At 48.2% G+C, this 15963-nt stretch overlaps 1 protein-coding gene across 1 annotated transcript in view; it reads right to left on the bottom strand.

Annotated features, from left to right (window-relative positions):
- WDR33 (WD repeat domain 33) overlaps positions 1 to 15963 on the bottom strand; it is a 1021886-nt gene that overhangs the window by 180860 nt on the left and 825063 nt on the right. Inside the window, exon 16 of the mRNA XM_085634920.1 lies at positions 13426 to 15963. Coding sequence (XP_085491046.1) covers positions 13426 to 15963 — 2538 coding nt within the window. The remainder of the gene's footprint in view (positions 1 to 13425) is intronic.

Consider the following 15963-nt stretch of genomic DNA (forward strand, 5'->3'; position numbering starts at 1 on the left):
TCCCGTGGGACTGCTGGATGGGGATATGAAAATAAGTGTCCTGCTGGTCCAACGTCACCATCGAGTCTTCAGAGTAGAGGGCAGATAAGACCTGGGCTAGAGTGAGCAGGTTTAATTTGTTATTCTGCAGGAAGGCATGGAGAGGGCGAAGATCTAAAATAGGACGAAGACCTCCGTCGTCCTTCGGCACAAGGAAGTAGCAGGAGTAACAACCAGTTCCTACTTCCAACGCCTGAATCCTCTCTATGGCCCCTTTGGCCAAAAGGACCTGCACTTCCTGCTGAAAGAGGGACAAATGGTCCTCTATCAGCCACTGTGAGGGTGGTGGAAGGCATGGCAGGGTTAAGAGAAACAGAAACCCTGCTAGATAACTTGCAGTACCCACTTGTCCCAAGCGACAGATTGCCACATTGAAGGAAAATGTTTAATCATGCTTCGATGGGTGTGCGCCTGTGAGGGCACACTAAAACTAAGTTTTCTAGCAGCTGTGGGAAAAGGGGGGGGGGGGGATTAGGCTGCTCGATGCCACTATTCTCTATGTTGTCTCTGGGTACTGTGGACAAGAAGACGAAAAGGCTGTAGGGTCTGCCTGGCTGACAGCATTGGTGGGTGCAGGTAGTATTGAAAACCCTTGCCATAACGGAGGGTGCAAAACAGCTGGCTAACCTGACACTTTGGAGCATATAGGCACAAGCAGTGGGTTGTGGCTCTGCTGTCTTTAAAATGCTCAAGGGCAGAGTCCGTCTTTTCGCCAAAGAGGCAAAAACCATCAAAGGGCATGACCATTAGGGAAGACTAGACATATGCGTAGAAGCCCAAAGACCTCCTGTGTCACACTGGTGTCAACTGCCAGACCAAGACAATCTGTAGCATCCAACCCACAGCAAATTGGGAATTTTGCCGCACTGCGGCTACCCAAAATGACTTGCGTAACAGTGGGGTGCAAGTCCTCCAGTGCAGCAATGAAACTGGAGAGCCATGAGTGACCGAATCACAAAGGACATGGGTATAGCAGCCCAAAGTAAGCTGGCGTGGACAGGCTGTAATGCTAGACTAGTGGAGGAGAACAAGGGTTACCCAAAAGTTTAAAGGCGGTTTGACTATTCAGTGGGGTAGTATGGAAGGCATTGGGGTTGACCCTGCTCGTGGATGCTTGGACCACAAAGCTTTCTGGAGTCAGTTGCTGTGTAAGGAAAGAAGCCAGGACACCAAAGACAGGGCAATGGCACTTTGCTATCTGGCTATTTATTGGCAGCATGGAACATGGATTTGCCCATGTTCCAACAAGGACATCATTGAAATGTAGCAAGGAAGTAGGAGTAGTTTGTCCAAGAACATACTAATGAAAATCAAACCCTTTTTTGCCCCCTGGTGACTTTCTCTGCTAGCAGTCCAATCCCTAGCTGGAGATTTGTCTACATCAGCCAGATTTAAAAGATCTTCCCTCGATCCCTAGTCATCTCCTGATTAGAACACAGGAGTGCTACTCTTGCAGGCTTATTCAAAGTAAAGTAAGCTGGTTCCAAAAGGGCCACATTGAACTCAGCTGCTAGGCTCATCACAGGATCCAGAAGATTCTACCACATTACACCAGACCTAAAACATCTCAAGTGGCTCCCTTTGGAAGCAAGAATCCTGTAGAAAATAGCTTGCATGACACACAAAGCCCTTCACTATACCACTTAAATCTACCTAGCCAAAAAACTCTGACTATTTGGTGGTAGTCGTTCCTCAAGAAGTGCTAACTCCCTCTTGTTGTAACCACAGACGTTCTACAAAAGAAAAAAATTACAACTGCTCCTTCTGCGGTCTAGCCCCAAGAATAAGGAACGTATAGCCTCCTGAAACCAGGGCAAACCCATCAATTATCTCCTTCAAAAAAAGAAGTAAAAAGGTTTCTGATGAATAGGTTCCTTCAACAGTAGTCCTGATACCACTCAGCTTGACAATTTTCCTGTGAACACCCCTGGATCTTGAATCTGCCATAGCAATTTTATATTGTTTCTGTATTGCTGCTTGCTTATTCCTTCTTGAATTTTACCTTTATGTATGACTTGACTGCTGTATGTACACAGCTCTGATACCCTGACAGATCATGTTTGCGCTATATAAACCTCTCCAAATACATAAGTAAATGAGGTGGGAGAACTTTGTGCTCACATTGTTTTTCACCTCTACAGAAGCCGATTGGAGGTCAAGAACCTCAGCCGTTCTTCGGCTCACTACTTCCAAGGAGAAATTTCTTCAGATGCCAAAACAGGTGAAGAGACCAAACCAGTGCCTGGAGAATTATCCAGTCCACTGGCATCATGTAGATCATCATACCAGTTGTCCTCAGTATATGGCTGGGCAAATTCATTCCCTTCATTACACCGGACATTATGGGGATATGTGTGAAAAAGATTATGGATGATCTTTGCCCTTACTAGAGGCAAGGGCTTGATTTCAGAGTCTAGGGGTTTGCCGGAAGGTTGCGGCCAAGTGAAATTAAGGTGCAGCCTCAGTCGAAGTGGAGTTCAGAATCAGAGAGCACCATTGGTTGCACTTTGTTGTCCGGCACCAACGGGATGTGGCTTGGGTTGTGGCGACATGACCAATATCCGCACCAAAGCCAGTTTGGGGCAAGTAATGGAACCAGGGGTTTCAGATGGTGCCAAGGGCGGACCTGCCGGTAAGTACCAGTTGCCAATCCTTGTAGTTCCTTGGGGCGCAAAGGCATGCCAGAAGGAAATCAACTCGACGAAGACAAAGTTAATGTTGTTTTTTTTTGTTTTTTTTTAACAAACATAGGTCTTTCAAAGAAAAGCTTGAGCTAGGATGAGTCCCATTTAATAGTGTAGATGTATTTAGTTTCCTGAGATTTACTGTATCTTTGAAACTCTCATGGAAACCCCAGTTGGATTTATTGACTTTCAAACATAGGCAAATCACAAGAGTCATAGCAACAGAACACAGCAGCTCCCTTACAAAACCGATTGGTTTTATTTTGCAAATTTATGATTAAGTGCATTTCTCTATGGTTCAGAGTTGTGGGGCTTCTCCTATCGCCCCCGCTGAATCTGGTCCACTTACCTAAAAACACCCCTCTTAAGCCTTTGATGATGGATATAGGTCAACTTGCAATGGGAGATGTAGCTACATTGCATCCCTTGTTGTTTTGGAGGAGGTTGTGGCTTCAACTTGAATTGGCACGATATGGTATAGCATTAAGGGACGTGATGGAGGCTGATAGATTCCACAAAATACCGTTGCTAAGACAGGTTGAAAAAACATAGCCGTCGGTCTTGGGGATTCCCGCTCTCTAGCCCACGCTTGACAGCAAGTCTGCTGAAGGAACATTACTGGCAATGGGGTGACAAAAATGCGGCTACAGCAAGCATTGGCCATCCTTTGATTGGAAGCTTTTATGATTTTAAATCTACATTTTATTTGGATTCCTATTGGGACACAATTTTAGTACCCCTTGATAAGAAGGAAAATGCTACTTACCCAGTATGCATCTGTTCTTGGCAAATAGAGCTGTAGAGTCATATGCTTTGGCATAGATTGCCATCCTAGTGTTGGGTCTGGATGTTTGCAATTTGTTTTTCTTCGAAGAAGTCTTTCCAGTCACGAGGTAGGTGACTCCTCCTTTCGGTGATAGTGCGCATGGGCATCGACTCCATTGTTTGATTGTTTTCCCGCAGAGGGCGATAATGGAGTTAGTAAGAGTAGTAAGAAGGAGATGTCCATTAATGCATGTATCTAGTAAGATGTTATTGCAACAGGTATAGGTACCCGGGGAGGCGGGCGGGCGCATATGATTCTACAGCTCTATATGCCAAGAACAGATGCATACTGGGTGTGAGAAGTTGGCCTGGTATATGCTGTTCACTAGTTCTAGTGACCACCTTGTACCATGCCAAGCAACCCTTATGGTGTGGTTGTAAGTCAACCTTTTTGGACTAGCTGCCCTAGTGGTAGCGTAGGCTAAGCAGTCTTTGAGGCTAAACTCGTGATGCGTGTTAAGCAAGCTGTTTTACCAATAGTAACCCCCTTTTATACCAATGAAAGGACACCACACAGATATATATTCAAAATATATATGTATTTATTTCTCAAAGTAACCCCTAGTCTCTTTATGAGCACAGGAGCACAAATCGTCAAACAAGATTATCACAGAATACACAGAAGTTGCACTTTATATGGATAGGCCCTGGTGGCCACTCGAACCATATACTAAAATAGTGGTATAAGTACCACGAACAGAAAAGGGAAAAGGCCTAGGGCCTCTAGAATCGCTGGGCCTACAAGGAGCTAACGTCAGTTAGTGACCAGGAGGTCCACGGGTGGCGTGTGCAGAGCAAATAGTCACACGCGTGCTCCCATAGGTTTCAATGGGTGCGTAAAAAGTACAAAGTTACTGCAAAAGGAATCTTCCGGATGACCTAGGAACTTAAGATTTGGAACACAGGCACTAGAGATGTAATACTACACTTGGGCACAGGAGTGCCAGCTTTACCTCACCCACAGGAAGCGGGTGCATAGGCCTCGAAGTGCGTCGGGTTTCTTCTATCGGTTCCGTGGGGCCTGTAGACAAAAGTGCTGCAGGCGGTCGGTCGGGAAGAGATGCAGTGGATCCAAGAGTGGATCGGAGATGTTGAAGACCTGTAAGCAGAGGGGACAGTGTTCACAGTCACTAGCCAGTGACCAGCGTGGCACCAGGTGGGTACCAGGCGATGTCGGGTGCAAACAGGAAGGAAGGTGTAGCTTGACTCTGCAGCCACGTGGTCCCTGAAGGTCGACGACGTCCAGGAGTCGAGTCACGAGCTGTCCCACGCAGGCTCTCGCTGTCGGCGGTGTCGGCGACTTGATCGAAGCAAACAAGCCTTGGCAAAAGCAATTGTTGTAGGAAAGGAGATAAGCTGATGGCTCTGACCAGCAAGGTCAGAGGAACTGCTCCTTTGGAGGGGAGCAAGGGCCAGTCTGGAGCAACCAGACCAGCGGTGTTTGTCGTAGATTTCGTCGCCAAGATGGCCACTAGCCAGCGGGCCAGCAACCGGTTAGGCGCGTCGAGTGGCAAAATGCAGAAGGGCCCCACGCAGATCGTGGAGATGCTGGAGGGCTCACCTTTGGTGCAGATGCTGCTCGAGGGTTGGGCTTCTCAGGACCCAAAGCACAACTTGGAGGGAGCCTCGGTTGTTGCACTGGTCAGCTTGTCGTAGTCGTTTCAAGATGGCTGGCTCCACGTGTCTCGGTGCCTCCACGGGTCTCCTCTTTGCAGGGACTGTGGATCGGGCGGTGAGAGGTCTGGAGGTCCAGGTCTTGTCAGTCTCTGGGCTCGGGCTCCGGCGGGAGGCGGCGGCAAAGCAGACGTTGATTCGCTGGATGGTGCTTGCGTTAGCAAGGTGGTCACTCCCTGACCACAGGGGAGATTGGCTTCAGTCCTCTGTGCAGCAGAGCGTCGAAGTTCCCGTCTTCTTCTTAGTTTTAAGTTGATTCCAGGATGTCTGAAGTCTTAGGACACAGCTCCTACCTTTAAGCGGATTCTAGGGGCCGGACTACCTGCTAGGTCCCTCCCTATGGGTGGGACCAGGAAGGGGGGTGGTTACACCCCCAATCCTTTGTCCAGCTCGCCCCAGGCCCGGGACTGGTGTGCCCCAGGACCGGTTTGAACTGGCATATGCACCGAGGCTCCTTGTGAGCCACAGGCATGTCTGGTTTCTTTCAAGCCCTACCTGACCAATACACAAAATCCTGTCTGGGGTGGTGCACGCACCTCCCCTGGCAGGAAACCCTTTGTCCACACCTCCCAAGCTGGAAGGACTCCCAGCAGCAGGAGGGCAGACTTGTGTCTGTGGTGGCAGCATCCATTTTGTGGAGCTGAGGCTATGTCTGATTTTACCCGGGTTTCAGGTACTGTACATGTCGTGTCCCTCTAGAAGGGTGGAATGCTAACCCCGTCGCCAGAATTGGCGAGGGGTTAGTATTCCAATTCGTATGACACCTTACTCGACATGTTTTGATAAAGCCAAACCAAAGATAGCATTTAACCGCGAGGTTCATAATGCACTTAAGAGTATATGGTATGACGATATCTGGAAACAGTAGAAGGAAGTTGTTCCGACCACTGCAGACAGGCTCAGCTCATGCCAGAGCACCATCTCACATGGAACCAAGCACTCTGCCTTCAGGATTGTTACGGCCTGCCATAGGAGTGACTTATAGGTTACCAGGTGTCCCATTTAAGGTTAGGTATAGGTATACTACACCTAAGTAAGAGGTGATTACACCAACTTACCCCAGCTGAGTGATCAGCCAGTTGTGTCAAATTGTTAGGCCAAGCCTGGGGTGGCATAATACATGCTGCAGCCCTTGGCAGGCCTTGGGTACACCAATGCCCTGGGTACCTAGTGTACACTGGTACAGGGGCTGACAGGGTGATCCAACCAATTGGGTATGTACCTAGGGTACATGGAGTCCATTTTAAAGAGAGAGCAGATGGGCTGAGGTCCTGAATGGCAGGATCTCAGGCCAACTAAGTCGAAAAACCAGCTAGACACTAGGCAAAAATTTGGGGGTAACCATAGTCAGATATCCACCTTCCTACACTGGGTAAGTAACATTTTCCGTTAGAGGCTTATGAACTGTAGATCATATGCCTTTGCATACACTACAGCAGTTATCTCCCAAAGCAGTGGCTAACCTGTAGCTGGTGCAGTGGTTTGAAATAGTGTACGTAAAACTGCTTGGCCTACTCTAGCTTGCTGTGCAGCCAACACATCCACAGAATAGTGCTTTGTGAATGTGTGAGGTATAGACCATGTTGCAGCTTTGCATTTCATCATCTATGGGTATATTTCCTAAGAATGCCTTAGAAGCCCCCAGTTTCCGTGCAGAGTGTGCTCTAGGGGGTACTGTTTTTGTCTGTTTAGCCTTTGCATAGCATATTTGAATGCATTTGACTATCCACCTTGCAATACCTGATTTTGATATAGGATTGACTGTGTGGTGGAGTAAGAGCGACAAAAAGCTGATTTGTGTAATGGAAAAGTTTTGTCCTTTCAATGTAATAGAGCAATACTCTTTTCACATCTATCTAATGTGTGTAGTACACATTCTGCCACTGAATCTGGTTGAGGGAAGAACACGGGTAACTCAACAAAATTGATTGATGTGAAAAGCAGAAATGACTTGGGATTAGTCCAAAGAACCACTTTATTTTGGTGCATTGTAAAAAAGGTTTGTCTATAGTCAATGCCTGAAGTTCACCCACTCTTCTGAGTGATGTGATGGCAACTAGGAAAACAACTCTCCATGTGAGAAATTGCAGTTCACATCTGGGTAATGGTTCAAAGGGTGTACCCATTAGTCTGGTTAGAACAATGTTGAGATTCCACACTGGAGCAGGTGGATGTCTCAGGGGAATAACTCTTTTGAGTCCATAAACGCTTTAATGACAACTACTCTAAAAAGAGATAGATGCTGTCTATTTTGGATGTATGCAGCTATATCAGCTAGATGTAAACGTATGGACGTGTATGCTAAATTGGCATGTTGTAGATGTAACAAATAGCATATAATGTTTTGGACAGAAGCATCAAGCGGGTTGATGTGGTTATTACAGTAAATCACAACCCACTTCCACTTTGCTGCATAGCAGGCTCTTGTGGTAGGACGTCTAGCCTTTTTGACAATATTAATGCAGTCTGGTGGAAGATTAAGATAGCCAAACTCTAGGACTTCAGATGCCAGATTGAGTTGACCAGGGTTTGGGTGTCTTATGTCTCCATGGCTCTGTGTGAGGAGATTGGGTGTAAGACTTAGTTTTGATGAGACACTAGCGAGAGTTCCAATAGGGTTGTGAACCATGGTTGACGTGCCCATGTGGGAGCAACTAGGATTAGTGTCAGGGACGCTTGTTTGAGTTTCCGAACCACTAATGGAATGAGTGGGAGAGGCGGAAAAGCTTAAGCAAATATTCCTGACCAGTTCATCCATAGTGCTTTGCCTTTGGACAATGGGTGTGGATGCGTGGATGTGAAGTTTGGGCATTTTGCGTTTAGGTGAGTGGCGAACAGGTCTATGTCTGTGTTGGACCCGGCCTCGTAGAATGGCCCGACGTGCCCCCGCACCACCGAAACCTGGTACCTGCAGCCCCAAGCACACGGCCCAGCCGACCCTCCCCACCAGGACACACGCACCGACCCGGACATCCCCGTCCATGGCCTCTCCCCTTTCGGCCACCCCGGGCCCGCGTGCCCACTTCATGCACCAAGATGGCCGCCCGGCCCCAGCGCGACCCGGGCCTAGAGGCGCCACTCCGGCTGGAGGACATCACGCTTCCAGGGGATGAGAGAGGGAGGAGCAGTTTCTATCGCACCTCTGAACTCCCCTGGGACGATGGGTTTCGATCGGCCCTCCGGCCTCCCTGAGGGCTGGCTCCGTGCCTGCTGGGTGTCTGGGACTCCTCCCGACCCGGCCCTGAAAGGATCAAAAGACAATAGCAGGAAATCCCGACAAGCGACCCCCAGGTGACAAGACCCCTGCCTGCACAGACTCCGGACATAAAAGAGGGGTCGACCTATAACAAGGGGTGCTCTGGGTCTGTCCGGCAGATTCGACGCTGGAACAACAAGAGCCTGCCGACGTGGTCGCGGCTCCTGAAACTTGGACCCTCCTGAGCCCTGCTGAGTGACTCGCGGCTCCCTGAAGATCGTAAGACCTCCGAACTTGTACCTGAGCCTGCTGAGTGACTCGCGGCTCCCTGAAGATCGTAAGACCTCCGAACTTGTGCCTGAGCCTGCTGAGTGACTCGCGGCTCCGTGAAGCTCGTAAGACCTCCGAACCTGTACCTGAGCCCGCTGAGTGACTCGCGGCTCCAACAGACTCTCACGGTCCCGCCGGACCCCGACTACAACAACGTATCCCCCAGCTCGAGGATTGTGAGCTGTGCGCCGGATACGTCCCTGCCTTGAACCTTTACCAGACACTGTCCCGCTACCCCCTACCCCTTCCGAGACTCATTGAGCCCGTGCTCACCGTGTACATATTTGCAGTGATAGCCTACTTGATAAAGATTGATTTCTAAGAATACCCGGTGTGGTCACTCTGTGTCGTGTGGTGCCAGAAGTACGATCCTAGATACGAGATTCTTCCCCCTGGGGAGTCTCCCGCCAGTGCCCGGCTACGATACTTCGAGGGTGGGTCTCAGGGTAGTCAGAACCCCTTCCAGGCTCCTCTGAGGTCGCCATCTAACAGTCTGGGAAGCCCCACATTTGAAAGAATGGGAGGAGAACTTGAGGGTGTAGTTCCCATTCGTGGATTTGCTGTGTCTGACGACTTAGCAGATCTGTGTATCAAGAAGGTGTGCAGTTCCTAACTGGAGGTACGGGGAAAGGGAGGTCTTTCTTCATGATGCCCTCACACACCCCGAAGGATGTCATGCTTCATCATTGGGCCAAGCTCCTCGTCGGGCCGGTGCTGCAATGCCCGACAGGATCCTGTTAACCGGGCTCTTTGGCGGAGATCTTTTGAAGAAGCTGTAAGGTGCGTGTAGGGGCTGGGTAGTGCACAGGGTGGTGGGTTAAAATAAGTCTGGAGCAGTCCTACTCTTGTCTGCTTTTATTACTGTGGTAGCCCAAGCTTAATTAAAATATGTGAGTGCCCTAAGTGGATGTAATGTTCCTATAGGGCTGCCATAGTGGGATGGGTCAAAATGTTTCGTGCCTTCTTTGGTGGCACTTCATCAGGACCAAGAAAAACTAACCAGGGAGGCCTGGAGTTTCCACATTTTGAACAGTACTACCTAGCCTCACAATTTCAATGGGTGGCTAGATGGTTAGCCGACCGCCAGCAAGACAATACCACTACTAAGAGTCCACCCTACACGCTATAGCAGCTGCTTAAGATATTTCATCCTGGTGAGGGCAGAAGACAACTGGAGCCATCGCTACTCAAAGTAGCGCACAGATGCTTCCACAAAAGCCTATACCTAGCCCGACATATCACGCCGTATGCACCAGCATTACGGTTAGGAGGTACACCCAGGGGTCAAACGACAGTTATAGAAGCTGAACTACAAAACTGGCGTGAGGCGAGTATTCAATCATGGGAGATTTACACAGAAACGGCTCACTAATTCCATACATGACATTAATAGAAGACAAGTTACCGCAAGGCCAATTCCTGCTACGCTGATGACTAATAACCACCCACATGTCTAGATGGGGTGATTTAACAAATGAGCCTCAAACACACCTCACCGTACAATACATGCACGTTATGGGGCAAGGTGGACATCTCACGCGGTGGTTCACAGCCTCGTTGAGGCAGCACACAGCAATAAATTTAACATCTTTCCAATGCCACTGGAAACAAGACATGGATCGCCCACTCACAGACACAGAAAGTACCTCAGTACTAGAAAGCCCAGTGCGTATCCCCAGAAATGTGCGATTCCGCCAAATCCAGTATTACATCAGGTACAGAGCAGCTCTCACACCCGCTAAAATCAACTGGTACTTCAATCGCGCAGAGGCCACCTGCTGACGCTGCGCCTTTACTGATGCAAACTTATTATACATGCTCTGGGGATGTCCCCAGCTATACACATACTGGAAGGTAATTACGGATACACTGGCCGCATGCACGGAATGCACAGTCCTATTTGAATAGCACACTTACATTTAACATCTATATCGTAGACACTGGAATAATAAAGTAACTTCTAGATTCCTAGACCTGAGTATGGTGGTGCTAAGAGACTAATCAATAGAAGTGGAAGGCCCAAGACCCCCCCCCATACACTAGCATGGTAACACTCTATGCTTGCGTTGGCCAAAGCCGAAAGCATAGCGCTCCACAGAGAGGACACCATGGGTATACGTAAGACCCTAATTTGCTTTTTATAAGTCTGCTAATGTGTCTTTTGCTATTCATTATATGACCATTTGAAAGCAAACTTTTTAAAATGTAACTGAATTATGAAATTGTATTCTTGTTGAATGTCTAGGGTTATATCCAGAAATAAACAGAGGTGATCCTAAACAAATTGGTTAAGCTATCTCACCACTATACTTTTCAACACCCTGGATTATAACTGAACAAAAGATAGGATTAAAAGTGAGCTGGACTGTCAAATTCTACTTAAGGAATTTTCAGTTTTAGTGTTGCAGTTTTAATTAGCATTGCGCAGCATTTTGTCTTTGAAAATGCAGCTGTACTGCAATAAAAGTAAAAATGAGACTAATAACACATTCAGGAAACAATTAGATTACATAGAAGTAATCAATCAATTGAAGTTTATAAAGCGTAGATACTCACCCGTTAGGGTTTCAAGGCGCTGGGGTGGGGGGGGGTGGGAGGGGTAGTGTAGCATGTGCCGGTGAGGTGGATTAAAAAAGCCAAGTCTTCAGTTCCTTGGTCAAGCTGGGGAGGGAGGGGGTTTGTCTGATGTGGATGGGTAGGGCGTACTGGAAGTAGAGTGTACTGGAATTAGTACTGGGACTAGTCTTTCTTTGTTTGAAAACCAAAGGAACGTCTAAAGATGAAAGATTAAAGATGAAAGTAGTATACAAAAGAGCAAATAATAATGGGCTAGGCTGGTAAGGAAAAGACACCTCTTTCACTTGCAAATCCATAGGGAATGTATCTAAAGATTCATTTAAAGTTTTCATTTTGCTCTCAGTTTAATCAGTCTTATTCTTTCCTCACTGATGAATGAGTTTGTTACTCATGAGATAACAATTCGGCCCTTGCTTAACTTTTTTGATAAATTTGTTTTTTGGGAGGCGGAGGAAACTAACAAAAGGACATTCAAGCCATATGAAACACCCATTTGGGAGGGTTTTACCAAGCTTTAGCGCGGTCCCTTACGTGTCACGCATGAGGCTCCCATGTACATTTCCTGCTGCAATGTAGAAATGATTTGGACGTTGTAGGTTGAGGATTTAAAGTAGGCTAAGTCTCAGTCAGTTTTCTGGACAAAAGACTTCATACAAATTAGAGACAAGGGGCACATCAGGAGATGATAAAAGACATCCCATAAAATGGCTTCCTTAGGTTCAAGGAGGGGCTTACAGCTTTGATGAGTTACGGCTGCCTTCAACCATGCCTTAAATGTATTCCTAAAAGCATCTCTGAGCTGCTATTTTGAAACTTTCTTTTATTTGGAGGAGAATGTGCGATTCTTCCAAGGGACAAGCTCATGGACCAAGTCACAAGAAATGGATCAAACGGGGGAGCTTGTTAATTGTACAGTTGGCTCAGTGAGGCTGTATGAAAACCTGAATTTATTTCTAACTGTAGCATTTTCCCCCAAATGTATTTAAAATTAAATTGAGCATTTTTGATGTTCAGGTAGATCTGAGAGATCGAACTAAAGTGCCCTACATTTCAAAGTAAATTAACAACATCAAAGCACATCATAAGAAGCTGCCTCACATTGAAGTATCTTACTATGAACCAAAGTGGAATGCAAACCGTCCTTTCCAGAACTAACAATCTCATTAGCACCCAAAGTGTGCATTTTTAGAACGAGTCAAAGGTAAAAGAAAGCATAAAATGCTGGATGCCACGAACTTAAAGCTCAAGAAAGATTATAAACAGCAAAAAGACACGATTAACTAATACAAAGTTGATAAGAATCGTGCAGCGAGGTCACATCTGGAGAGAAGTCTCTTACCTAGTTCGGAGTACTTTTAAAAATAAGGGAGGATGCTGCCCTGAATTTAACATACACAATTTGATATAACGGTTTATGCATTTATTATATTAAGAGTGACCATCCAGTGTCACTTTGCAGCTGTGTGATGGCATGGCAGTGTTATGTTGTGTTGATTGTTTTTATTGTTATGGAAATTACCTCAAGTGATACTTCTGGAAATTCTAAATACGGTGCATCAAGGAGATGTTGTTTCTATACACAAAGAGTAATGAACAATTAATTAAAAAAGGATTGCCTGAAAATAAACAACATGCTGACCATTTTAAAATTTTGGTTTGTTTGCTACCTCCTCCGTGCCTTATTTCACACAAAACACATTTTCGGAATTTCTCCAATAAACGTTTGTGCAATCTCACAACGTGAATGAAATTGTGGCCCCATGCTTAGGAATTCAGTGACTGCCCCAACTATTGGATGTGTCATTTTATTTAACTACCTTAAGTGACTTAAGTATTGAACCTCATTTTACTTCTGGATTAGTAACGTCAATAAGTACAACATATCTACTATAATGACAGCACACATCACTATACTCCATACACCTGCTACTCATAAAACACCTCTTTTTCACAGTGACTGCTCATTGAGATCATTCCCTGTGCTACGACAACAGCGTGCCTTACGGGTCTTATGTGATTTGTTACTGGTCCCTTTTCAACACTGCATTGACTTATCTTAGAATTCATTCTGTAACATACAGTCTCCATAAACAAACGTACCTGGGTGAAATTTGATCTAGGTCCTTCACCAAGCAGTGCTCCTTTCTGTTGTTGGAAAGGTCCAGGATCGTGAGAGGTCTGCAATCCTCTCTGTGGATTTAGCGGCCCTTGTAACCCTCCATGTGGGTTTCCAATTGCTGCTTGGGAATCTGATGGAACCCGGACTTCTTGAGTAGGTCCTATTCCTTGCTGTGGTCCCTTCTGCCCCCTCATCTCTTGGGGTGCTCTAATCTCTTGTGGCCCTCGCATTTCTTGAGGGTTTCTCAAATCTTGGACCCCCCGCAATTCTGGAAGCGGTTTTGTATCTTGGGGTATTCGGAACTCCTGCTGGCCTCTTGATTCTTTGGATCCTCTCAAATCCAGTGAAACTCTTGCATCTTGAGGACCCCTGAAATCTGGGAGGCCTCTTGCATCTTGGACTCCCCTCAACTCCGGCAGACCTCTTGCTTCTTGAGTACCACATCCATCTTGGGGTCCCCTCATTTCCTGTAAGCCTCGTCCATCTTGTGGGCCCCTTAACTCATGCTGGCCTCTTATATCTTGGGGTCCTTTCATATCCTGTAGGCCTCTAGCATCTGGTGGCCCCCTCACATCCTGTGAACCTCTCATATTTTGGTGTCCAGCAATCACTTGTTGTCCTCTTAATTCTTGAGGTCCCCTTATCTCAGTAGGCCCTCTCAAATCTTGGGATCCTCTCATTTCCTGCAACCCTCGCACATCTTGCAGTCCATGGGTCTCCTGAGGGCCTCTTAAATCTTGGGGACCCCTTAGCTCGGGAGGTCCTCTTAAATCTTGAGGTACCCTCATCTCCTGTGGCCCTCTGAAATCTGGTTGCACCCTGATGTCAGAAGGCGGTCTCGAGTCTTGGGTTCCCCGCATGTCTAGTGGACCCCGCATTTCTTGTTGGTTTCTCAAATCCTGTTGGTTTCTCAAATCCTGGGGTCCCCGCATTTCGTGAGGGCCTCTTAAATCTTGGGGTCCCCTCATATCAGGTGGGCCCCTCAGATTGCCAGGTGCCCTCATGTCTGATGGACCTCTCACGTCTTGAGGGGACCTCACTTCTAGTGGGCCTCTAACATCTTGATTTCCCCTTATATCTTGTGGGCCTCTCAAATCCTGCGGTCCCCTATTATCTTGCTGGCCTCTTAAATCTGGGGGGCCCCTCATGTCTTGTAGGTTTCTCAAATCTGAAAGACCCCGCATGTCCTGCTGATTTCTCAAATCTTGGTGTCCCCTCATTTCTTGCAGGCCTCTCATTTCCTGGGATCCTCTCATGTCCTGGGGTCCCCTCATCTCTTGGAGCCCATGCATGTCCTGTGGACCTCTCATCTCTTGGGAACCCCGCATGTCCTGAGGTGGCCGCATTTCCTGAGGATTTCTCATGTCTTGTGGGCCATGTATCAGCATTGAACCCTGAGGATGAGGGCCTCTTATGTCCTGCACAGGGTGACCAGGCATAACTGGCTGAGGACATGGTCCTTGCATATCCTGAGGCCCCGAGGGTCCTGGTAAACCTCTAGGAGTCAATCCACGCACCTGCCCCTGAGAGCCCTGTAATGCAAGAGGGGGAGGAAGACCGGACATTCCTCTGGGACCTACACCACCCTGCAATCCCTGGGTGCTAGAGGGACCCGGAGGTCCTAAATGACCCTGTAAAATGGCATTTCCCTGGGGGCCCACTGGCCCATGGTGTCTCGGCATTCCTTGATGTCCGTGGAGATCCTGATGCCGAGGCATTCCTTGAGGACCTGGGCCCATGAATGGCTGTGGACCTCCACTCCCTTGAAGTGATGGTGGACCCTGAGATCCCATCGGCCCTTGGGGGCCTAGGTGTCCCTGAGGTCTAATGTGTCCCTGGGGTCCCATGTGTCCCTGGGGTCCCATGTGTCCCTGGGGTCCCATGTGTCCCTGGGGTCCCATGTGTCCCTGGGGTCCCATGTGTCCCTGGGGTCCCATCTGCCCCTGAGGCCCCATCTGCCCCTGAGGCCCCATCTGCCCCTGAGGCCTCATCTGCCCCATCTGCCCCTGAGGCCCCATCTGCCCCTGAGGCCCCATCTGCCCCTGAGGCCCCATCTGCCCCTGAGGCCCCATCTGCCCCTGAGGCCTCATCTGCCCCTGAGGCCCCATCTGCCCCTGAGGCCCCATCTGCCCCTGAGGCCCCATCTGCCCCTGAGGCCCCATCTGCCCCTGAGGCCCCATCTGCCCCTGAGGCCCCATCTGCCCCTGAGGCCCCAATGGGCCAGGTGTTCTTAGCCCTGGCTGTCCCATTTGATTTGGGGGTCCCATCTGAAGGGGGGGACCCATAGAGCCAGGGGGGACTGGTGGCATAAACTGTCCTTGAGGTCCAGGAGGCCGCATCTGAGACATATTCATTGGCATTTGCTGAGGTGGAGGAGGCTGCTGGAATCCTTGAGGGTGAGGCGCCTGTCCTTTGAATGTCTGGGTTCCAAGCACAGGACCGGCTTGAGGTGGAGGCTGCGATGATGTCGGCTGAGTTTGTTCAACCTGCTTCTGGGCTAGTCTCTCAATTTTCAGTTG

Source organism: Triturus cristatus, chromosome 11, assembly GCF_964204655.1.
Source record: "Triturus cristatus chromosome 11, aTriCri1.1, whole genome shotgun sequence".
Taxonomy (NCBI): Eukaryota; Metazoa; Chordata; class Amphibia; order Caudata; family Salamandridae; genus Triturus; species Triturus cristatus.